Genomic DNA, 26,294 nt, shown 5'->3' on the forward strand with positions numbered 1-26,294 from the left:
ACCAATTCTCAACTTGAGGCCCCGCCTCAATTTCCGCTCAAACTCATAGCAACGGCGTTCCTCAGACGCCACCAGTTCAGGTGCAAACCTGGACAAACTGGTAAAAGTAGCCTCAAACTCGGCCACTGACAAGCCCTGCTGATTAAGCCGGCTAAACTGATCCCTCAGCTTCTCTCTAGCTACTGCAGACAAAAACCTCTCCTGAAAAGCATTCACAAATGCCTCCCAAGTCCCACCAACACGAGCCTTCTCGTATTTCCACCATTGACCCGCATCTCCCTTCAGTTAGAAGGATGCCAAGGTCACTTTCAGTGCTCCGTCCTCGATGCCAAGCATCTCAAACGTCTTCGTTGTCTGTTCGAGCCATTCATCTGCCTTAAGCGGCTCTTTAGGATCCCCGATAAACTCGTCCGGATTACACCGAAAGAACTCCCTCTTCAAGAAGGAAGGCCCTACCTCAACTGCCTGATTCTCAGCCCTAAGAATACCCAAAGCTCCTGCTAACTCTCTGGCCAAGGCACCCATAGCCTGCTGACCCACTGGCTCGGCCACAGTGGCCTGCCCAATCTCCTCCTGCACTGCCGGAATCTCACCCGGTAACGGTACTTCCTGCCTCGCAGGTCTACCCCGCCTAGCTCCTCTTCCTCGTCCTGACATCCTAATAAAGGCAACACAGAACGTTAGCACATTCATGAATGTGCCGAAACTAAACACTCACGTCCTAATGCCTGGACAACTGTAATTCACTCCACATAAGCACATAAACACATAAGCACTTACGAACTTCATTTCCGGATAATGATAGTCCCGAGACGTTACTAGAGTTCCGGTTAGAAATAGCATTGATCAAGTGCTTTTCCAACAAGACTCCCAGAAACTCAAGGATCCAATCAACATCCTAGAAATTAAATCCCATACCCACATAGTCACATAAGCATGTTATCAAATAAACACATAGCATATGGTACTACATCTACGTCTCTATCAAGCGAGACAAACCCATTGTGATCCTAATCACTTCCCACGTACCCAAAGTATTCGAACCCGGTACGCTCTGATACCAAGTTGTAACGCCCTCAAAATAATAACATTAGACCCATCAAATAAGACATGTGTTGACGTATAAGCAAACCACCTTCTATTATTCATTAGCGTCTCATTACATAAGTATTACATGTTAACATCATAACAAAATGCCCTACGGGCTTACAGCTTTCCAAGTTAACACTTGGTTACAACAAAGAGTTCTAACTCGTTTACACATTAAGCCCTTGGCTTGAAGTTACATATAATACATCAAAAGTAAAACGGCAAAACTATGCCCGCCACTAGCCTCCCAGCTATGTCCTTGGAGGTGGCATGCTTCCTGTACCTGAAAATGATATTCCCATATAGGGTGAGCCACAGCCCAGTAGAAATACACTAAACCAACCATGGACAATGACTAAAACATTAGCAAATGATAGTTGGTCAACACTGATACAATCACATAAATTTCATATTTATGTCTTACAACTTATGAGTCTAAGTTACCTTTCATTTTCCCTTTTTCAACAGATAAGCATGTCAGCTCTATCATCATTTCAACAGATATGTATAAAAACTATATCTCACATTCAGATAAGCATAAAAGCTATATCCACATTCTCAACAGATATGTATATCAACAATATCCACAGATAAGCATACAAGCTGTATCCACATTCTACAACAGATATGTATATCAACAATATCCACAGATAAGCATACAAGCTGTATCCACACTTCACAAAGATAAGCATATGAGCTCTATCTTCACTTCTCTAGACAAGCATATGAGCTCTGTCTACGGAGTTCATCCCCTATCTCCTCCCAATACCTATCCGGTTTAGAGGTACATCCCCTATCTTCCCCTAAACCGCGGAGTACATCCCCTATCTCCTCCTCTACACATAACGTATACAAACACAAAGGTTCTATATACAATCACACAATACATATAATTAATGTATTCTATCAATCGTCAAGTTCCATGACACATTCCATTGATTAGTTTCCGTTTACCTAATCATCATGCATTGTCTACAACAATCTCGACTATCCTCCACCGATAGCCCAAAGCAGTTATTTCTAAAACAGAAAATAAATGCACAAATGGATATTCAATCAACATTTCATTTCCTCATTTCTCACCAATTAATTATCCCAATTAATTAAACAATGTAATTAGGCCATTTTCCATAATTACTATTTCAACCCTTAGGTCCCATTTTCATCAATGATTCAACAATCATTCCATTTTTTTCTAAGCCAAACATGCAACTAGGTTTATTATGAATAAAACCCCAACTTTTGTAAAATTACACAAAAGTCCCAATCTTTCACAAAATTACCAAAACCAAGCCCAACATCTCAAAATACCAAAATTTAAAGACAAAACCCATAGAGAGGAGTAGGTTATCCCTACCTCAAATTCGGAATCCCAAAGGAGAAGATGACAAAACCCAACGTGCTCCAAAACCCGAGATTTTCAGATTAAAATGAAGCCCTCGACGATCAACAACTTTTTTGTAAAGGCCAAAGGTGAGTAAATCACTCCTACTAGATCAAAACCTAGAGAGAAGGTAGAGTCTAGAGTGAGAGGCTCAACAATGGTGATTTTGGAAAAGTAAGAGAGAGAAGAGAAAGTGAAAAAGTGATTTGAAAAGTCACAACTTCGGGACTTTAACCCAGGTCTCCGCTCGAGCGTAAAACACCCCGCTCGAGCGTCCACTCACAGACTTCCGCTCGAGCGGCCAACCTACCGCTCGAGCGCAGAATGCACTCGCCCAGCACTTTTGCAGAACCAGGCCTCCGCTCGAGCTCCCAACCCTACGCTCGAGCTCACAACACTGCACAACAAGATACTGGATGGATGTATTCCCCGCTCGAGCGCCAACACCTCCGCTCGAGCGGACAGGCCAAAAATCTGGGCAACTAGTTTGGTTTCTAAACTCAACCAACCTGAAACAAATCCGCCCAACACATCCTATAACTCAAATACGAAGTGAAAAGGATGTGAACAAGATAATAAACAACTACCAACATCCACGGACACATGTCCGGATCACTATACAACAAGGGTAAACCCGGGATCGCTATATTTGAACAAGGAAAAGAACAAGAAAAGGAAAGAGTAAGCGAGGGAGAGAAGAAGGCAGGGTTTGAACATACCTGTTAGGAGCCTATAATCTAAATATGGAAAATATTAACAAAGTGAATGAACTGCATTCTCGGAGATTCCAAAATTTAGAAGAGCAAAGAAGACCCTATAAGAGAATCAAAAAAAAGAAGACCCTATACGAAGAAGATACAGAGAGAAAGAAAGAGGATTCAGGGAATCATAGGGTAGGTTTCTTTGGGTTTCTTTGAGTTTCTTTGAGTTTCTCTCTCTTCACTGCGAAGACAGAAATGGGTGAATCGCCAACTTGTCTTGTTCGATCCTTCTCTCAACCTGCTGGCACTACTTCCACTGAACCCGAAGAGGTTTGTCCAAAAAACACAATCTTCTTCATTTTCACAGAAAACCCTAGTGGGTTTTGATTTTTCTGACATGGGATTGCCATTTCTTTGTCGTTTTTTTAATATTCTTTTGACAATACTTGATTTGTTACTGTTCTCAGTATTTGGTTTTTCATTTGAGTTCTTGATTTGTCCCTTTTGCTAGTTATAGTTTCTTCTTCTTCTGATTCTTGTGCTCCTTTCTTTCCTAATAACTGCAATCATCAACCAATTGCATGGGAATTTCATGTAATGCTTAGTCAATGTTGTTACAGCAAATTACACCCGTAGTCGTGTAGTTTGCTTCTTGTGTCAATTTTGTTCTTATAGATAGTTCTAATTTGATCAATTCTACCCTTGAATTCTTCACATTTTGTGTCAGTTTAGTGTAATTGATAATGCCCATTTAGAAATTGAACTGAAATTAAAGGGCAAAATAGTCTATTTCAAAGCGATTGATGGATTAAAGTGATTGATGGATTAAAATGATTAATTCCCTTTTTAAATGTACCATTTTCTCTTTGATTTTTGTCTAATTTCTTAGCAGATGTTTATCAATTGAACTAAATTTACACAATGTGAAAGGTTAAGAGGCAAAATTAATACAATGGGAACTACAATGACTAAATTGACTAAAGTGTCAAATTATAGAGACAACTGGTATAATTTGCCCATGTTTTATTAGAATCACAAAATAATAGGGTACCTTGTTAAAATGTTTCTCATCACATGTGTTCTTGAAGTGGATTATATTTGGAGTTGGGTATGTATGTCTTTGCAATTCTATTTAAAATATATTAGTGGATGCATGTGTAAGCTTTGATGATTTTACTAAGAAACACTTGAAAGAATCTCATTACAGGGAGATCCTTATTGTGCCCTGACAACATCAATCTCATTTCGGAGGTTCATGTTGGAATCATTGGCGTGTGAGAAATGGTCGTGTTTCTCTAACAATCAGTACTTGGAAGAAGCTAAGAAATCTTCTAAGCCAGGTTTAGTTGCCCAGAGGAAAGCTTATTTCGAAGCCCTTTACAAGAGAAATGGTGCTAAGAAACCTGCAGCATTGCTCGAGGAGCAAAATGCAACGAGTAATGAACCAAATGTTATGGAAGAGACATCCAGAGACAGCTCAAATCCTCAACGAATTCCAACTAGGGTGCTTACTTTACTTCCTTGCCTACACCTCATTCACCTTGTTTCATGCTTTGTGCATGTGCAATAGCGTGCTAGTGCACACTGCATACAAAGTAGTTTATTTAAACAATCTGTAACACATAGCTGAGATAAAGTTTTTGGTTTTTGGTAAACTGCAGGCATCAGGGAATGGTTTATCTGTGCATTCTTCAGCAACTCCTCAAGAAGAAAGAAGAAGGTTGTTTGTTTACATAACCCTTTAAAATTGTACCATTTTTCTACGTGTATGTATATTCATCTTCTTTCACTAAAACGTTTAATTTCATGGTTTACAGAAGTAAACCAGTGGATGATTGCTCAGTTTCTAGGAGGATAGCAGATGGCAAATCACATGGGATAGAGTAAGATCTTAGTTTGTCTATGTTGTGGATTGTGGAGTTCTCATTAGATGCTCATATCACTATCTACTGAGCGTAAAGATTTTGTATTGCATACTAGGAACAATAGCTCCACGAAAGTTCCAAAAGTCTTGCTAGTATTGTGTTTCTAGCACAAGGTACTGATAAGACATGGATGCAAACTAAAAAAAGTAATAATAATAATAAAAAAGTACTCCCAGTTTAGCGCCCATAGGATTGGGGTTATTTGCACAAAGTGGCTACTCTCACGGTCGAACCCACAAACTATCTATCCAAAATGAAGTAGCTTCCCTTACACTTTTTGTTATGCTACCTTCTGTTTGTTACTACTCATGCCTAATTTATTTCATATTAAATACATATTTCAATACCATCCATGCCAATTATACCATTACAGTTTATGGGAACCAATTTTGCAATTCAAGTATCACTTTTCCTCATCACATGTGAGAAAACCTAAACAAAATTTCAGGCAACACAATTACTCTAACGATGTTATGCAAGAATTCTAAATGTTATTTAACACTATGCAGCCATTTGAAGACTTCAGGTGTATCTGGACCCAAAGCACGACCTCCCACGGTACCCTCCTCTTTTAGCTTGATGTGCGAAGAAAGAGCAGCAAAACGTAAAGAGGCAAGTCTAGATCCATTCACTTCATATATATCTACAGTTTTACTCATTTATTGTTATGCTGATTTTTTTGCTGTCTTTTTATCGTTTGCTGTTTCAGTTCTTTCAGAAGCTAGAAGAGAAGACAAATGCCAAGATCTTAGTTTCTGGAAGGAGGATAGCAGATGGGAAATCACATGGGATAGAGTAAGATCTTAGTTTGTCTGTGTTGTGGATTGTAAAGTTCTAATTAGATGCTCATATCACTATCTACTGAGTGTAAAAATTTTGTATTGCATACTAGGAACAATAGCTCCAAGAAAGTTCCAAAAGTCTTGCTAATATTGTGTTTCTGGCACAAGGTATTGATTAGAAGTTGATGCAAAAAAAATAATAATAATAATAAAGTACTCCCAGTTTAGCGCCCATAGGATTGGGGTCTAGAAGGGGTAGATTGGATACAAACCTAACCTTTGGCATTATTTGCACAAAGTGGCTACTCTCATGGTCGAACCCACAAACTATCTATCCAAAATGAAGTAGCTTCTCTTACACTTTCTGTTATGCTGCCTTCTGTTTGTTACTACTCATGCCTAATTTATTTCATGTTAAATACATACTTCAATACCATCCATGCCAGTTATACCATTACAGTTTATGGGAACCCATTTTGCAATTCAAGTATCACTTTTCCTCATCACATGGGATAGAGTAAGATCTTAGTTTGCCTATGTTGTGGATTGTAGAGTTCTCATTAGATGCTCATATCGCTATCTACTGAGTGTAGAGATTTTGTATTGCATACTAGGAACAATAGCTCCAAGAAAGGTCCAAAAGTCTTGCTAGTATTGTGTTTCTGGCACAAGGTATTGATAAGACGTGGATGCAAACTAAAAACAGTAATAATAATAATAATAAAGTACTCCCAATTTAGCGCCCATAGGATTGGGGTCTATTAGGGGTAGATTGGATACAAGCCTAACCTTTGGCATTATATGCACAAAGTGGCTACTCTCATGCTCGAACCCACAAACTATCTTTTCAAAATGAAGTAGCATCCCTTACACTTTCTGTTATGCTGCCTTATGTTTGTTACTACTCATGCCTAATTTATTTCATATTAAATACATATTTCAATACCATCCATGCCAGTGATACCATTACAGTTTATAGGAACCAATTTTGCAATTCAAGTATCACTTTTCCTCATCACATGTGTGAAAACCTAGACAAAATTTCGTGTAGCACAATTACTCTAACGATGTTATGCAAGAATTCTAAATTTTATTTAACACTATGCAGCCATTTGAAGACTTCAGGTGTATCTGGACCCAAAGCACAACGACCTCCCACAGTACCCTCTTCTTTTAGCTTGAGGTGTGAAGAAAGAGCGGCAAAACGTAAAAAGGCAAGTCCAGATCCATTCACTCCATATATATTTGCAATTTTACTCATTTATTGTTATGCTTATGTTTTTTGCTGTCTTTTTATCATTTGCTGTTTCAATTCTTTCAGAAGCTAGAAGAGAAGACAAATGCCAAGGAGGCAGATAAAGTGCATCTCCAATCAAAAAATAAGGTCATCTCTCGACCTATATTTTAATGGTGATTGGATTAATTGATTGAATTTTTTTTTCTTCTTTTTTGGACACAAGCAATGCAAATGAAATGCATACCTCTCACAGTCCTGAAGAACTAACAAGAGCAAGTGCCTAAATGTCTTGGTCCGATTTCTAAGTAATTCATGGACAAAATAATTGAGAAACACAAATAGCCTCAGTTGATCTGAAGTTGTTGGGTTCAATAATTCATGAGAAATGTTTAACAGAAATTGTACCCCTATGACACCCAAAAGGTGTAAGAGAAACATGGGTGTCATAGGGGTTCAATTTCTGTTAAATATTTCTCATGAATTCTTAAAACTATTTGCTTTTCTCTTATACCTTCCCTGCCAGCACTGAACCTGTTAATGTAAATTCTTTGTTGCAGATCTCACCGACACAGCCTATGCAGGTTAAGATGAAGTTAGTTAACCTGGGACATGCTCAGAGGTAGAATCCCATGACATTCCATCTTGTTATTTCAATTTTTGGTTCTGCTATTTTTCTTTCTATCATCGAATTTACAAGTACTTGGTTATTCATAAACATTCTGGATATTCACTAACAAAAAAATCCTGGATATTCTGCTTGTCTTGTTAATTGATGTTCTGGTCTTTTGGATTGAATCTTAGATGGGTTCAGTCATATGGGTTCAGTTAATTGATATTTGTTTTTCTCTTTTGTTGGTTCTTGCAGGCTGAAACCAGAAAAAGACTAAACTATTTTAATTTTTTCCTCCTTCATTTTGTAATAATTTGTGCCTTTTTTCTGTTAATATTAGTCTGTTTTCTTCTTCAAATATGAGATTTTGGAAATTGAGAAGATTCAGTGAATTATATGCTTGGCATTACCCTGGATTTGTACTAGGGCCTTCTTTAATTCTAACAGGAGTTTTGAGTTTTTGACCTTCAGTTTGTAATTTTCCACATACTGCTTTAATCACTTTATTTACCATGTTCTTTATTGATTGTGCAGCGAAGAAACAAGGATGAAAATTGGCAATGGAGTGCGAATGGGGCGGGAAAGACGCCGTGAAAAAATGAAGCTACAGGAAACTTGCTACTTTGAGTGGCAGGATTTGATAGCAGAAGCTTCTAGAAAGGGACTTGTTGGTGAGGAAGAGAAGCAGTGGGACTCCTATAAGATCTTGGATGAACAGCTCGAGCAGGAATGGTTAGAGAGTGTTGAACAAAGGAGAAAAATGGCAAGACCGAAAGGTAGCAAGAGAGCACCCAAGCCTCTTGACCAAAGGAGGAAAATTTCAGAGGCCATTTCTGCCAAATGGGCTGATCCAGTAAGGGCATATGTTGCATTTTCTGCTGAGAATGTATGCTGTTTATTTGGCCTAGTCCATCTTGTTTGCTTTTCATCAAGTGATCATTTAATTCACTGTCTAACCCTCCAAATGCGGAAAACATTTTCTGCCGATTTTTGGTGTTTGGTACAACAGAAAACGGAAAATGTTTTCCATGGTCAACGAAAAATAAAATTATTTGGGTAGAAAATATTTTCCACCACCATCACCACTAAAACCACCACGCCACAGCCACCACCACCACTAATACATAAGTTTGAAGAATGTAATAAAACATAGAAAAATGTTTTCCATAGAAAACATTTTCTGGAAAAAAAGGTTTCCGTGGAGAATATTTTCTGCTGAAACAAGCGGGGCATAAATGTTCTGAAAAAGGGGTGGTAGCCTAATCCTATCAAGCTCTGGGTTTTGTTGCCATTCCTAAATGGATGACTAACTTATTACTTGTACTAGCTATGCATATGCCTCTTAGACTACATTAGCACGAAAGCGGTGTGCAAACAGCTAATTGATGGGTATTTGAATTGAATCCAAGTATACAAAAAAAAGTAGAATATTTGATGGACGAACGAGGGATCCTTTTGAGCATGTTATAATAAGAAAAGCCTTATATCTTGAAATTAATTCATCAAGTTGATGATAAAAATCTATAACATATTATTGGAGCTTAACATTCCAAGATACCGATTTGTAGATGTTTCAACCTACTTTGTTTTTTGTCTTGTGATACACCATTGAATGTCCAATGAATAAATCCTTATACCCTCCATTTTCTGATTTAAGACTTGAACTTCTATGCTACTTTTTACATAGAATTTCTCCAACTTCTTTTTTTTTTTTTTTTTTTGCCCTCTCTTTTATCCTGTGTGTAAGTTCCCAACATCTACTGATTATTTGTGAAGAGAGAAGTATCAAACGATAGGTGAGTTGGACTGAATATAAGTTTTCCCTTTTGGGCCCAAGGCTCACTTGTGATTTGTGGTGATAATCTATATATTTCATTGCAAAGTATCAGAAGAAAGATAGTAATATTTGTCCCACTGTAATTAAGATAGTCATTATAAGTTAATAAACCCTTTTGACTTTTTTTAATATATCACATTAAATTTGCCAAAACATGGTTTGTTAAGCAAGTTTTATCTTTTCCGACTAGGCATACCGTAATAGGGTTTGCACTGCCCTTTATAAATATCATGGCACACCAGTTGGAGCAGAAAGGAAGCCAAAGAGCAGGCCAAGTAGTGAGAGACAACTCAGAACACAGAATCCCACAAAGAAGAAAGCTAATGACACTGATAATTCCACAGGGAATGTGACTGAAAGCCAAAAGCGTCGTACTAGGTTAAGAAGTAATATGCCCTTATTTAAGGATCCTTTGGCAAGCTCCAAACTAGAGATGATAAAGAACATTAGAGCAGAGAGAGCAGCTGCTGAAAATAAGAAGACTGAAGCCATTGAACGAGCAAAGTAAGTGCCAATTCTTCTTCAATTATATTGTATTATATATTTAACAAGGAATTAAGAGAATATGGAAGCAATCCACAGCTTGTTTTGGTGCAGCTTATGGGGACTACTTATCAATTATTTTATTTTATTTTGGGAGAATCTACGTGAGAGTTTGGTATAGCTTCTACTTACAACTAAGAGGGCCTCCAATCTTTGATCTTTTTTTCATCGAATTTGAATGAAAATTTGATTAAAAGCTTAGTGGTTGTTTGGCATGTGCTAAAATAGCACATTATCCTATTTAGGTCACAATTATCTTATTTAAGTCATATCACCTCTCTACCACATCACTTCAAACTCAACCCATATTTTACGTTTGTTCGTAAAAAGTCAAAATATATAGCACTTCCAAAACAACCGCTAATCTGATACAGAACACTACCATCCTTTCTCTTTTTTCATTTTTCATTTTTTGGTCAAATATTTTTGAAAATTTTCGATCTTCTCCTAAAAACTTGTTTTAACCATTTTTGGTGAAAGAAAATCATCTCCAATCCTTGCTCTTTTCAAAATTTCATCAAATTTGAGTAAAAATATGACTGTTGGGAATTTGGTGAAAGATTTGGTTCGTCATTGATTTGTGAAAAAATAGCCTCCCTTGAGATTTGATGAAAAAGTTGGAGCACACTTTTAACCATTATGTAAGATGCTCTAACAAGCCAAAAATATCTTAAATAAACTGAAAAAGCTGATTGTTGAGAAACTGAGGAACGATGCATTTAATTTCTACTTTATGATTATTATCTTTTAGCTTATAAGAAATTGTACCAAACAAGCCTGAGTCACTAACAATCGGTGGCTGGCTAAGTTATTGTTTGTACCTGTACATCTGTCACTACACATCATATGCAGAAGTGCAGAAGTCAGAAATGAATCCCCCCCCCCTTCTCTCTCTCAATTGACGTCGAGTCCCTGTTGATATGTTAGGCTGGTTTAGCTAAGATTTATCTGAGGATTCTATTCATAGATTTATAACATTTTACAGGTTATTGATTGTTGAAGGTGAAAAGGCTGCAAAGGCTCTTGAGGCAGCTGCAACAAAGAGCCCTCTTGCTCAAGCTTCCCTCATTAAAACTAGGAATCTCATAACCAAAGCAATTCAAACCATAGAAATTGGACAGATTGATTCTCATGGGAATGGTAGACACCCTTCAATCGCCTTAGCAGAACTGGTCAACCAGGCTGAGAAGGAAAATAATCCAGGTATTCAAGGTCTGAGCCAAACAGATCACGGAGAAATGGCACCCAAACAGTAGAATCAAGTAAGAGCGATTATAACGACTTTGGTTTTGGTAAATTCAACTTCCACGATTTGCTTAATGGTAAGGAGGAACTTTATCAAACAAGCATGAGTGATTATGGTTTGCCTCCATCAGAACTGGATGGTGTAATAAAACAATGCAGCTTCACTGAGCAACTGAGTTAGCTTGAACTGAATGGGAATGGAGCAAAATTTCAGTACAGGAAAGATGAAACACCACCTAATTTCGTTGCAGGCTGGTTGAAGTGGTGGATGGAGATTAGGCTAGTGTACAAAAATGTTGTGAAGTTGGCCGAGTTTTCATCTGTTTATTCTTTTAAATATATTGATAATTACTTGAAGAGGGATAATTTTGAAAATTTTTAGATTTAAAATTTTGACCTTCAAAGTGGACATATATTTTGGCACTACAAAAAATGTAATGATGGACCAATAAAATAAGATGGAGAGTATCATCGAAAGAGTCAAATTTGAATAAAAAAATTTCACCATATATACAAGTATCCTTGTACATATACAATAAGATATGTAAATTATATATATACACACACACAAAATATATATATATATATATATATACATATATATAAGGGTTAATTACAAAAAACTTCAAAACTTCCCGTATTTTTCACTTTAAACTCTAGTATTTTCACTTGAAACTACAAAATAATTCTTCGTTACTTTACACAGATAAAGATAAACAGAAAAAGCACATTGAAACACAAATGAATCTCTGAACTTTAACTTGTCTAAATTGAAATACTGGGTTTCATAATAAAAAATACATAAAACTTAGTTTTTTTTTTTTTTGTTTTTTTAAATTAATTCATTTTTTTTTAAGTGTTCAAGATTTGGGACTAGTTTGGGTAAAAGACCAACAAGTTTGGGCCGGACCGGGTTTCAAGGACAAAAAACTATATGCCTTACTCTTTCGTCTTTCTCATAATTTTTAAAATTGAACCTTTAAGATTTATTTAATCCTCTTAAAAATAAGATTTATCTGAAAGAAGTGTTTTCATGAACGAGGATTGATTATATATATATATATATATTTCTTTTTGAATTTTTTTGAGAAAAATATTTATATATGATTTTTTTTAGGTTAAACATATTGTTTTAGAAAATATATTTTGGCCTACTACTCATTTATTTGTATTAAAAAATAATTTCAAGTAAGAATATCGAATTTTGTTATAGCTACAATTGGGAGGAGGAAACTCGAATCTCCACATTATCAGTGGGCATCTTCAACTAATTGATGTGTCATCAATGTATTGATTTATTAAATCTCACCTTCATGTCTTATAACAAATACATTAGTAACACAAAAATAATCTAAAATTTAGTCACCGCAACATAACTGAAATTGAAATTATCCAAACAAGCAATTATTAATACAATTGACAAACAAAAAGGAATCCAAACATGCAACAAGTTCCTGCTAATGAACATCCAATGCAATCAACCAATCCATGAATCTACACATTCTCACAAAAACAGTTTCTCCATATGTAACATCATATCATTTTGACCATTTGCATTATACAGCATGATCAAAACTAACAGCTAAGAAAGTACTCTAAGATTATGGAATGCAATGTGATTAGTGAGATAAGAAAGTCCTTTTAGACAGCTTTACGAGGGCCTACCAAAATTTATCAGATCGAAATACAATTAAAGAAAGAAAAAAGAACAGTCACCCCTTTCACGCAGGGGGAATTATTAGAACAAAAATGTCCATGTGACTGATCAACAAATGTGTCTACTACTGCCACTAATTCAGCTATATTTCTGTACAATTTATACCAAAGGGTTCAAGTAAACCGCTGTACAGTTCTTTGTGATCTGTTTTTTAATATTATTATGTCAGTTCTTATCTTTCGATGATGGGTTATATTACCAGTGTTCCTTCAATGATTTGATTATCATCTGAAGAATCAGAGGGTTGAGATTTGGGTTTACTCATGATCCAAGAGTATCCATAACCGAGAGAGCCTCCACTTGCTTCAAAGAGCTACATGCAATATTTGATTGTGGTAACTCAGTCAAAATCTAGCATGATCAAAACTAACAAGACTAACCGAATTATGAAAATCAAACATTAATAAGTACCTCGGTAAGCTCAGAAAGATGGCGGGACCTAAACTCGTTGATAATAGCTTTTATTTCTGACATGGGCAGTTTAGCCTAACAAGGAAAAACAAGATAAAGTAAGAACATTCAAAAGATGCCAAACCAAAATAACCAAACTTCTATAATGATTTTGACTTTCCATAGCACATGCTAACAATTTCACAAGCAAGCATCAACCAACAGTTGTAACTAGGGCTGCAATCGAGCCGAGCCGAGCCGAGCCGAGCTTTAGTATGATTAGGCTTGTTTATTAAGATTTTAACGAACTCGAACTCGAACTCGAACTCGAGCTCAATAAAAATTTAACGAACCGAACTCGAGCTAAGTTGGTTTAAGCTTGACTCGAGCTTGAGCCTATCATAAGCCTTAATGAGCCAAAAAATTTATAAATTCATACTTGCATATGAGACTAAAGTTACAATTAAAACTTTGATTATACAATTATATATACAATATATATAAACATTCTAAAAAAAAGTCAATATTTTACCAAAATAATAATATCTACTACCACTATTATATAAATATACCATCTATAGTTAAATATTATTTATATTTATATTTTTTAAATATATAAATAACATATTTATCTTATTTTTTATACATATTTTTATATTATTTAATAGATAAATAATAAATATTAAATGAACCAGCTAACGAGCCGAGCTTACGAGCCCAGCTTTAGAATGTTTGGGCTTGTTTATTAAAAATTTAACGAGCTCGAGCTCGAACTCAAAAAAAAATTAACGAACCGAGTTCAAACGAGCTCTTACCAAGCCGAGCTCAAGTTTGTTCACGGACAGCTCTATTCATTTGCAGCCCTAGCAATAACAAGAGTTTGAGTTGCTGCGTTACAGTTGGCGGATCCACAAGATCAGATCCAAATGCCTTCAGTTTTCAATGCGTTAACCGAGTCAAATGCATTTGTGTGTGTGTATGTCACGTGAAAGTGAAATTATATCATATAAATCAGAAAACACTTTGGAGAAGTAACAGTCGCTTCTGCTTTACAATCAAAGAACCAGCATGGACATAAAATAGGTGCTCAACAATGAAGACGGTGTACACAAATAGTTAAATTGAGACTTAAAGGTAAGCATGTAGCAAGTCACTAATTCAAATTAAAATATCCAATAAGATGCACTGTTTTTTACCTGTGCAAGAACAGCAGCAGCTAGTTGGAGACTAGGTTCCAAGGTCTCGGGGACAACCTGCAAGAGTTTCAACTAAAACTCAAAATATGATGTAATTTGAACAAAAATTTGATCTTTATATAGATAATGCAAGATATATTAGTACTGATAAAAGATTTATACACAACTCAAACAAGAATAATGAGATCCTAAAACATAATCCTAAAATAAAATTGTAAGATTAACCTATATAGGCAATTAGGAAGAGTGGAATAACTAATGAAAATAGCAACAGAAATGTACCGTTGTTGCTCTCGCCTTTTCCAAAATGAGGCCATGATCAACGTCATGAGCACGGAAAAATGTCTTGACATTTGGGAAATACTTGCTTAAAGCCCACACTATTCTATAGTTTGCACCGGGGGTATCTAAAGTTATTGCTGCTGCACATGCTCTTTCAGCACCAACTTTATAGAGCACCTCGTGGCCAGGAATACGAGCAGCATGTCAGACAATGAACCTGCACAAAGCATATTTAAGTTTGAGCAGGATCATCTATCCCTCTCGACTACCAGCATCACCAAAATACAAGGGAAGATCAAGTGCACAGCCAACTACTACTCAGTCACTGAAATGATGGAAACTCTAAAATCAGTTATCTGGATACTGTTGTAAAATATTCTCATAACCATTTAACACATTCTCAATAAGTCATGGACACGGTACCTGTGGAGAAGTGGTTTGAAAATACTCTTCAAATCCTGGGAGACGCTAGTGATCCTCAACTAGTCACCTGAAAAGATACAAACACTCCGGTCGGGGGTGCCGGAATTAGCACTCCGACGGACAAGTCAGTTCAAACACTCAGGATAGCTTGTTTACTAAGTTAAGTGAAGTAATTCTTACATACCTTTCTCAATCCATTGTTCCTGTATTTATACCTGTTCCTTTTGATCCTCGGGGCTAGGGCCTACTTTTTAATCATTGTCCTTTCTCTTATTCGGCTCTAAGGATCTACACTTATACGGCACATATATTATATTCGGTTTCCCATTCTCGTAGGATACAGCCGATTAATATCAGTCTTCTAAGGTATGCACCTTCTAATTTTGCCATTATTCGGCTCCCACAATTGCCCCCGAACTCCCCATTGACGGTAGTTAATCGGCGTGTTTGGTCTTGAATTGGAAAAGTCAAAATAGGTCAGGCGGCTTCGCGTACCCCAATACAGATATCAAAATGCGCACACCTTTTCGGTCATCATTACACTTTTCCGCCTCATTCGTGCGTCTCGCATTTATTGCGATTTGAAATTTCAGTCCTTTCGAGTGCACATTTCGTCGAGTATTCGAGACTCTTGGACCGCCAGCGGGTATCCCTTCTCTGACTCGCATTTTCTGCAACTCTTCTCCGTCTACCCTCTTCCCCCTTGCTCCTTGTAAGTCTTCTTCTCTTTTCTTTGCAATCCTACTTTCTGTTTGTTATTTTAATTTTGGCGAACCCTTGATTCCACGTGAAAATGGCTAAACACTTGAAAGACCTCCTTTCTGAGGGTCATGTTTTCGGATTCCGGCGACACTTTTTCATCCCCGACGATGTTCATCTGTCTCTAGTGACGGACAATACTCTGGATATTGAGAGAGAGGATCGAAATTCAATCATCTTTCCTCTCCTATCCATTGCAGAGGGCGGGGTCCATTTTCCCCTACATCCATTCCTTAGGGCCGTCCTCCGCCATTGGGGTCTGATTCCTTCTCAACCCAACGTGAACTTTTTTCAAATCGTAATGGGGATCGTAGAGTTGAACCGGCACCTCAGGATCGATCTTGGCATTCTGGCCATTCGGCACTGCTATGCTTTAGCCAAATCTTCCGGTCAGCTTGGGCGGTACTTTCTTAAGGCCAAGGATACTGACCATCATTTGGTAACCATGCTTGCCAGTTCTGGTAAGCGTGTGGACGACGTAATGGTCAATGTCCGAGTGAACTAGGAATTTGGCGAAGGCGAGGGTCGCCTAGACCCTATTCCCAGACGGAGGGATGAACCAGGTTGCCGTGTGTCTCCTTGCGTTTATTGAACTTTTCTTTCACTCGGCCTTCTCTCCATGTTTAACCCTTTGTCTTTGCAGGCAGTAAATTGAAGAAGATTCTGGTTTCTACTGACGACGCAGTCCTTGCGCAGATTGTGACTGCACTCGGATACTTCGGCCGTCCAAACGTACAGAAGCAAGGGAGAGCGGCCCATATACTTCTTCGATACGAGCCTACTTATACTACTTTTTCGGCCGCTGACAACATTTCGATTCCATCCGGCGATCAACACCTTACGGCTCTTATCTTCCCTAGCTTCAGAAGCCTTAGGCAAGTTGGTCTCGAAGCTTCTGATTCGGGGCAAGACGTGGAGCCGGTGGTAGAGGTAGTCGCCGAACTAGCCAGAGAGTTCGCTGAGGAGGCCAAGGGGTTGACGAGGCCCTAAACTCGGTGTTTGAGGCAGCCAGACTTAGTCAGCCTGCCTCGCCGTCCACTTCGGATCGGGCAGAGTTTTCTTCTTGAGATATTTTTGGAAGTTTGGGAGACCTACTCGGCGATTTTTTTGAAGGTATGGCTGGGAAAAACCTCACGCAGATGGCTCAAAAGAAAAATGCCGAGCGAATGGCCGCCCGAAAAAAGGCCGAGGCCGCCCGTTTTGGACCTGCCTTGATTGAGTCTTTCGAACCCGTTATTGAAGAGCCGGGTCAAATTGTTGCGGCCAAAACGGTGAAAGAGGTTGAACAACTGGTCATTGAAGAACGGTTGATTCCGGAAAAGCGGGGCAAGAAGCGTAGCGCCGAGGGATGGGCCGGTTCAGAAGATAGTCCTGCTGACAAAAGGCCTCGCTTAGAAGAGTCGGACGAGGTTGTTCCTTTCACTGTTCAGCCAAAGATCAGAGACACGCCGATTTCCTCTAACGCATCCATCATTACCGACCTAGCGGTAGCTTTAAGCCTGGCGGCTTCAGTCTTCCTACCAGCTGATAAGGCATCCTTTCATGTCGTGCCGGATTTGGTGGCCGTAGCCCTATCTGCACAGTCGGCCCTTTTGGTAGGTGAACTTGACTTGTTTTGATTTTGGTTATCTATGGCATCTAACAATCCCAACTCGTTTTGTAGACGGTCGGCAGGATCGCCGACTTGGGCCGTCGCCTACACGATGCCCTTGAGAGGATTGACCGTTTGTAGTTAGAAGTGGGCGATCAAAAGAGCAGGGCCGAGTTTGAGATGATGAGAGCCGCAATGGAGACTGCGCGAGCCGAAGCCGAAGTAGAAAGGGCTCGGAATGTCGATCATCTTCGTTCTGATGCCGAAGATAGGGCGAACGCGAGCAAAGAATCGCTTAGGCTAGCCGAGAAGGCGCTTAACAAGGTGGAGACTGAGTTAGCAGAGTTGAAGGCAGCCAAGGAAAAGGCAAAATCTGAGGCTTCTGCCGCATTCAAAGCAGGAAAAGGCGCCGCCTTCGAGGAATACGTAGATGAAGTCCCAAAGTTTGAGAATCGGGGATTCAAACATGGGTGGCTTAGGCCCTTGATACCGCTGGGGTTACATTGGCCTTGCCAATTCCTTATGAGCAGGTGGACGTTGAGCCACTTGAGTCTGACCCCGAGGATTGATCTGGGAGTCATTCGAATTTTATGAAATGCTTTCCCTTTTGATGTATGTTTTTGTTTTAAGGACTTTTGTTGGTTCCGAGTAGTTTTCATGTATAAATTGGTTACTATCTGCGCTCAATTTATTAATGAAAATTACCTTATCGTTTCACTACTACTTATGCGCAGTTTGTGATGTTATGTTGGTGAAGAATTTTTGCCTTTCACTACTTTAGATAAAATGATTACTCTGTTGAGCTTTCCACGATTGAATATCTTGGCAATATTGACTTATCATTCATATTCCGAATAGTTCGTGGGTATTACGCTGGTGAACCGATTCATGGGCCGGCTGGGGCACTTAATCCAAATAGATTGATTAATCTGCCCTTGTCCCAGGCGGTGCATGATCATTCGAGCGCCGGATGAGACGAACTCAGGAGTTTTGAAATCGATTCATGGGCCGGCCGGATCACTTAAGCCGAATATATTCGATCACTTAAGCCGAATATATTGATAAATCTATCTGCCCTTGCCCCAGGCGGTGCATGATCACTCAGGAGTTTTGAAGTCGATTCATGGGCCGGCTGGAGCACTTGAGCCGAATATATTGATAAATCTATCTGCCCTTGCCCCAGGCGGTGCATGATCACTCAGGAGTTTTGAAGTCGATTCATGGGCCAGCTGGATCACTTAAGCCGAATATATTCGATTACTTAAGCCAAGTATATTGATAAATCTATCTGCCCTTGCTCCAAGTGGTGCATGATCACTCAAGAGTTTTGAAGTCGATTCATGGGCCGGCTGGAGCACTTGAGCCGAATATATTGATAAATCTATCTGCCCTTGCCCCAGGCGGTACATGATCACTCAGGAGTTTTGAAGTCGATTCATGGGAGCACTTGAGTCAAATATATTGATAAATCTATCTGCCCTTGCCCCAGGCAGGTCGATCCAGTCGGCGCCGGGCGATTGAGGTTTTCACAATTAATGAGATTGCCTCGAGGGTGTTGCCTCTGTAGAGGATAAATGATTAAAGGTACAACTTTTATGAGCACAGTAAACAACTGACTCCAGCTTTTGAAGGTATTGTGTGAATGTCGAACAGACTCTTCTTTAATAGCAGAGGGGAAGCGAGGACGCTAGCTGAGCTGCGTGGAGACATGAATCGAGGTGGTGACCCTTCGCGCATAGGGAGTAGGAGTTCCAGGGATCGAGAGAGGCGTCAATCTCCTCGACGTCGAGTAGGTCGCCCAGGCAGGACAAGCAGTCGCAGGGCAGATCTCCTCAACCTCGAGTCGAGAGGGGATCTGACGCAAATCCGTGCCCATTAAGCTTTGCGGTATTTGTGGGGAATAGACCCATGACAGAGGTGGACTCGATCGTTCGAGACCCAAATGTAGCGGTCGAGTTTGCTCGACAAATTTTTCCTCCTGAGGTTCAGCGATCGATGGTAAGTCGACAGGACTACGAAGTATTTCGTGAAGGCATTCACGGGACGGTGAAGAGGCTTTACACTGCCTATGAAATCGGCATGCGGCTGCGCGCTGCTCGCCGAGAAATGGAGAAGAAGAAGGAACGTATTCAAAGTTTGGAGGCTCGCGCGGAGGCCGCTGAGCGTGAGTTAAGGAAGACCAAGGTGGCTTAGACATAACCCACCGGGCAGGGAAACCCAATCATGGAAGAAAAGGTTACCAGTCGGCTCATCAGTACCGTGCTCGCCGATCGTGAGATGGCGAGTATGTTCGCAATGGAGACCGCGAAGGGGAGGGCTTATGAAAAAGGTTTTCATGAAGGCCGAAAAGTTAGAATCGAAAAGACCAAGGAGAAACTTGCCGAAGAAGTTTGCCGATGTGAAAATCGTGGATTTAGGCACGGTTGGATCAAGGCATCTCAAGCCGCGGAAGCTCTTCGAACGTCGGGCATTGATTCGGCATCGTCACTCTACCGCAGTAAACATTTTCTATTTTTGAAGTCGAGAAGAGCGAGGATGAGGGTGACGCCGTATAAATATACCTATTGTAAGGTTGAAATGCAGATCACATTCAAAACTATGTAATTTATTGTTTGTTTGATTGAATAGAAACGTTCTATTATAAATATTTCGTTGCAATTCGTATTCGGCATGTACGTGTTTCGTTTTATTGTATACATGTTTGAATGAATGTATAAACGTTGATCGGTCCGAGTATCTGTTAAGTGTCTAGTGATACGCCGGTTTATTCCTGAATGAGGCCATTGTAACTTGAGGAAGCCGAAAACCAGTGAGTAGACTGGCTGCGGCAAATTTGACTCGGCTCGGGGCCTAGATTTTTGGCCAATGCCGAATAGATAACTAGGCCATGGCGAATGTCAACCGACATTTGTCTCATGGAGTTTAGTGTTAATGAAATCGCCTCGGGATTGGGGCCTCGAGATCGCTGCCAGTATTGAAAATAAAAGGAGTGGGCGCTTCGCGCAGATAAACAATCACTTATTATGTGAGGTGAGATAAGTGGGGATGTTAGTTAGAGAGGCTTGGAGTTCAGCCGAGCTTGGTATTGCAATGGAGCGCGGCAGAGGGCCCATCCGTATGGGAGGTAGGGCGTCCAAAAGTTGGCATGAGTCTTCAAGTCATCGAAGCAAATCACCCCGAAAGGAAAGGCAACGACCGTTGGGTTTATCCTTTCTTGTCCTGGATCTTTGCCTTGACATTGTCAATGGTATCAGGGGAAGTTTGGCAATACGCAAGTCATGGGCTTGGCCACAATTGGCTCAAGGCATTGCAAACCGTGGAGGACTTCCAGGTGACGGGAGTTGATTCGGCGCTGCCGCTTTACCAATGCGTTTTTTCCCTTTTTTAGCTTTTAAGGTTGAAAATGGGTATTGTAATGCTCAAACGCGGGTTGCGTTTATGTAACGACTGTTTGATCAAATAAAAAGTTTTATTTCAAACATTTGCATCTTATTCTAAATTTTTTATATGCTTAGTTAAGCACCTTATTTCGGATGTTGGCGTGTTTTGTTTTGTTTTGTTCGTGCCGAAAGATACTCCGAATACGGAGACTTAATCGGCCCTAAGGTGTCATGCACCAAAGGGGGCTCCGAATCCAGAGACTTAATGTGGCCAATCGTGATATCCACGAAGGGCGCTCCGAATCTGGAGTCGAATCGGCCCTAAGGTGTCATGCACCAAAGGGGGCTCCGAATACGGAGACTTAATCGGCCCTAAGGTGTCATGCACCAAAGGGAGCTCCGAATCCAGAGACTTAATCGGCCCTAAGGTGTCATGCACCAAAGGGGGCTCCGAATCCGGAGACTTAATATGGCCAATCGTGATATCCACGAAGGGCGCTCCGAATCCGGAGTCTTAATCGGCCCTAAGGTGTCATGCACCAAAGGGGGCTCCGAATCCAGAGACTTAATCAGCCAATCGTGATATCCACGAAGGGCGCTCCGAATCCGGAGTCTTAATCGGCCCTAAGGTGTCATGCACCAAAGGGGACTCCGAATCCGGAGACTTAATCGGCCCTAAGGTGTCATGCACCAAAAGGGGCTCCGAATCCAGAGACTTAATTGGCCAATCGTGATATCCACGAAGGGCGCTCCGAATCCGGAGTCTTAATCGGCCCTAAGGTGTTATGCACCAAAGGGGGCTCCGAATCCGGAGACTTAATCGGCCCTAGGGTGTCATGCACCAAAGGGGGCTCCGAATCCGGAGACTTAATGTGGCCAATCGTGATATCCACGAAGGGCGCTCCGAATCCGGAGGCTTAATCAGAGGCTTAATCGGCCCTGAGGTGTCATGCACCAAAGGGGGGCTTTGAGAAATGAATTGAGGGACGAAGAAAAATGGTTTGCATTGCAGAAGTGATATATATACAAGTATCAAAACACACAGGTCAGGTCAGTGATAGGGTTTTCATAAAATCTCTGTTTGTGCCGATTGCGGGGAGCCACGGATTTCTTCAATGCCATGGGCTGTCGGGAAGCGCACAAGCTGATGATAAGTGCTTGGAACGGCCTTCATAATATGTAACCAGGTTCGCCCCATGATGACATTGTACGGCGAAGGGAGCTTTACGACCAGGAATTCTACCTCGACCGTTCTGAAGCCCGCTCGAACAGGTAGTATGATCTTCCCTAACGGGTACTCAGGATTTGTATTAAAACTGAACAATGGGTGAGGCGCCAAAGACAGATCTGACTCGTTGAAGTCGAGTTTGATGAAAGTTTTGTAATACATAACCTCTGAAGTACTCCCTGGGTCTATGAGAATGCGTTCAATGGTGAACCGATTTACGCGTAATTTGATGACCAACGGATCGATGTAGGAGGCTGTTGTGCCGCTAAGATCGGATTCATTGAAAGTAATTGTCGGAGCTTCTCTGGGCCATTCGGTCAGAATACGTTGCTTTTGGGGGATTGGATGTGATTGAATTGTGTGCACGGTTGGGGATGCAGGCAGGCTGTAGATTATATGGATCACGCCAAGTGGAGGTGAGTCTTGCCTCAAGGCTAATGCCTTGATTGGCTTTCCCTTTCTCACGTACTGTTGCAGTCGGCTGTCTTGCACCAGTTCTTCCAGGTGATCCTTTAATGCGTAACAACTCTCGGTTTCGTGGCCGTGATCTTTGTGATACTCGCACCGCCTATCCCTTCTTCGCGTGTCGGGTGGCCCCACCATCTTTGACGGCCATTTGAAGAATGGAAGGTGTTGGACTTTGGTCATTATTGCAGTGATTGGTTCTGACAACTCTGTGTACTTCTTGTCGGCACACCTCGAGCGTCTGCTGTCGACTTGCAGTTGTTCATTCGTCCAGTGGGAGCATTGATCGCTTGATCGGCGAGAGTCCCGCCTTTTGTCTCGTTTAGCGCGTTGCCGTGGCTCAGGGCTCGGAGGTGGCACGGAACTTATTGGTTGAGCAATTTCAAGGGGGGCCGTTTTGTTGGACATTTGTCCGGTTTTTATTCTCAATGCATCATCTTTCACTTTGCAATACTCTTCAACTTTCTTCATCAACGCCCAGACTGTTTTGGGGGGTCTTCTGGTCAGGGAACTACAAAGAACACTGTTAGGATGTAGTCCCATTTTGAAGGCGGTGATGACCATAGAGTCGTTGCAAGCGTCATCGACGAGGTTGAAGCACTGCCAATAGCGCGCCGAATACGCTCTAAGTGTTTCTCCTGACTGGATCTGCATAGCCCAGAGAGAGTCGACCTGTTTCGGCTGTACCTCGTTGGTGATGAACCTGGCCCTGAAGGATTTCTGTAATTGATGGAAGCTTTTGATCGAAGCCGGCTCCAGCTTGTAATACCACCTGACAGCTAATGGCCCCAGGCTGCTGGGGAATATTCGGCACATAAGGGCTTCATTGTTTGCATGCAATGTCATGGCCTGCTTATAGTGACGGATATGATCAATGGGGTCTGATTTTTCATCGTAAAGAGTGAATGACGGAGCTTTGAACTTCTTGGGCAGGGCTGCCCTTGCAATCCGTCGGACAAAAGGATCGTGCTGGTCCTCTTCGTCTGAACTGCTTCTTCTGCGCTTGTTCCTTGTATGTAGGCTCTTTTCGAAGGAGCTGGAAGTTTCAGATCGTCCCTTCTTGTTGAGCTCCGTGGGTAATGAGTTGGAGTCGCTATCGGTATCCTTTGGTCGGGCGTGAGGTCGTTGTCCACCTGCCCTCGGAGGTCGTTCGGGATCTTGGCGCACGGCTTCTCTGGATTTTGCTACTTCCACAGCCAAATCTTGACGGAGACGTTCATTTTCAGCGATCATATTCTCCAGCCTTTGTTCATTCTGCTTTGCTTGTTCCATGGTCGCTTGCATTGTCTCTTGCGCTGAAGTCGTTGGTGAGTCGAAGTTCAAGGCGCGTCTTGCAACGATGGTCTCCTTTCCGAGCATATTTGCTGGAGTGAGGTCATCACTCTATGCAGTCTCATCAGTGGCTATCGGAGGATTTTCAATCACACTTGCCATGGATGTATTTGAGTATTCCCACAGACGGCGCCAATTGTGGAGAAATGGTTTAGAAATACTCTTCAGATCCTGGGAGACGCTAGTGATCCTCAGCTAGTCACCTGAAAAGATACAAGCACTCCGATCGGGGGTGCCGAAATTAGCACTCCGATGGACAAGTCAATTTAGACACTCAGGATAGCTTGTTTATTAAGTTAAGTGAAGCGATTCTTACATACCTTTCTCAATCCATTGTTCCTGTATTTATACCTGTTCCTTTTGATCCTCGGGGCCAGGGCCTACTTTTTAATCATTGTCCTTTCTCTTATTCGGCTCTAACGATCTACACTTATTCAGCACATATATTATATTCGGCTTCCCATTCTCGTAGGATACAGCCGATTAATATCAGTCTTCTAAGGTACGCACATTCTGATTTTGCCATTATTCGGCTCCCACAGTACCTTTTCTTTTTTTCCAATTTGCATTTATGTTGAAATGTTCACAGAGATTTAGGGAATATAAGTAAATATAGGAAAATATGGAACCAAAGGCCGGATAATCCTGGATATTCACTTCATAGACTTGAAATCCCCATGTTGTCCTTGGCAAGTAATACTAGATTTTATCATAAAAAATGGACGTCATAAAAAGAAAAAGAAGGCATACCCCCAGAACAGAACTACATGAAATAGTCATCAAGCTGGCATAGATTACCCAAAAGGAACTAGAAAACTCACACAGCCCACACTCATATGACTAAGATTTTCAGCAGAATATTCAATCAGCAATCCCTTCTCTCTCTCAGCCCCAAAATTGACTTTATTCCAGGAATATCAATTCATTGTGATGGAAGCATACCTCCTCACATCAGGAGCAACAAATGGAATAAGTCATTCTGAAAGAAGCTGCGCAATGATCTGAAAGAACAACAGAAGGAAATACTACTCTTAGACAAAACATGATACATACATCCATACATGAACTACATTATTTTTTGTGGTACGAATCTATAAATAAACTACGTTAAAAATAGATCCACCACAACAAATGATTTAAAACAAATTCATCAAAAAAAAAAAATGCAAATAGTGACAATACCTGGCCAACACGTCCAAATCCACATAATGATATGGTCCTGCAAATCATCTGTCTGGAAACAAGCCAAAGGAAATCAACGATCAATACATTTAATTAATATTTTGGTGTAATAACAACATCAACCCTATATCAAAAATAGACAATTCATCCCATGGTTAGATGTATGGCTGCACCAGTCATTAAAAACGATTTAAAATTATTGAATAAAAATTTAGTAGATCCTAGGTACAGTTGGACATACTATATTCAGGAGTTTGAATAGATTTAATAACGGATCATATCTTATACAAATATTGCAAGACCTAACTTAGCCTAATGCGCAGACTTTACGACGGCCAGTGGTTCTTCACCACCTTCATCCATCATCATCAAATATTTTTGCATGAACTCAAAATGGCAAGACTTCGAGAAGTAATATAAACACAAAATACCAAATGCAAGCGAGTAAGTGTTTACCAAAGATTTCTCAAATGCATAAGCACAGTGAGTTTATTGAAACCTAAGATCAAAACAAATTCATACACATACATGGTTCAACATTAAAAAAGGCTTCATGATGTTGACAGAGAGACTTTTGAGAGCACATCATAAATATTTCCCCACATTCTGGTGCAATAACTAATAAAAATGCTTATAATACTTTTTTCTTTTTTTTGGGTAAAAAAATGGATATGCAGATAGGCTACTCCAACATATCCGCCAGGAAGTATTGCCCTTAGCACCTACAGCATATCTGCAGGGAACTCCACTGCACCTACGTTGGGGCTGAAGCTTAGGCCCCTCGCGTGCTCCAACGCTAAAGAGTATGTTTAGTCCCAACAAGGGACTATGGAGACTCGAACCCCAGCCTTAAGCGAGAGATTCGAATGTCTTATCTACTGAACCAACCCCCTGTTAGTCATACAACAAAAATAAATAAATAAATAAAAATACATTTTTTTTTTTTTTCGATTTGCGCCTCCCATGATATAGTTAGAATGATCACTAAAAAAACTA

The 26,294-nt window shown here is 40.3% G+C and overlaps 1 protein-coding gene and 2 long non-coding RNA genes across 3 annotated transcripts; 1 reads left to right on the forward strand and 2 right to left on the reverse strand.

The window, feature by feature from the left end:
- The first annotated feature begins 7,705 nt into the window (after nucleotides 1-7,705).
- Nucleotides 7,706-11,364, forward strand: LOC145819409 (uncharacterized). The gene is made up of 4 exons (XM_082913396.1): nucleotides 7,706-7,737; nucleotides 8,263-8,581; nucleotides 9,756-10,069; nucleotides 11,094-11,364. The coding sequence occupies exons 1-4, from the start codon at nucleotides 7,706-7,708 to the stop codon at nucleotides 11,362-11,364; spliced, it is 936 nt and encodes a 311-aa protein (XP_082769522.1).
- A 1,590-nt stretch (nucleotides 11,365-12,954) lies between these two features.
- LOC145789316 (uncharacterized) lies at nucleotides 12,955-14,714 on the reverse strand. Its single transcript, XR_014362493.1, has 3 exons — nucleotides 14,657-14,714; nucleotides 13,482-13,556; nucleotides 12,955-13,383 (listed from the first exon to the last, which is right to left on the reverse strand). It is a non-coding gene; the product is annotated as an uncharacterized LOC145789316 (long non-coding RNA).
- Nucleotides 14,715-14,938: 224 nt separating this feature from the next.
- Nucleotides 14,939-25,422, reverse strand: LOC145820606 (uncharacterized). The gene is made up of 3 exons (XR_014362489.1): nucleotides 25,299-25,422; nucleotides 24,938-25,117; nucleotides 14,939-15,155 (listed from the first exon to the last, which is right to left on the reverse strand). It is a non-coding gene; the product is annotated as an uncharacterized LOC145820606 (long non-coding RNA).
- Nucleotides 25,423-26,294: the final 872 nt, after the last annotated feature.

Source organism: Camellia sinensis, chromosome 2 (genome assembly GCF_055761805.1).
Source record: "Camellia sinensis isolate YWXY chromosome 2, ASM5576180v1, whole genome shotgun sequence".
Taxonomy (NCBI): Eukaryota; Viridiplantae; Streptophyta; class Magnoliopsida; order Ericales; family Theaceae; genus Camellia; species Camellia sinensis.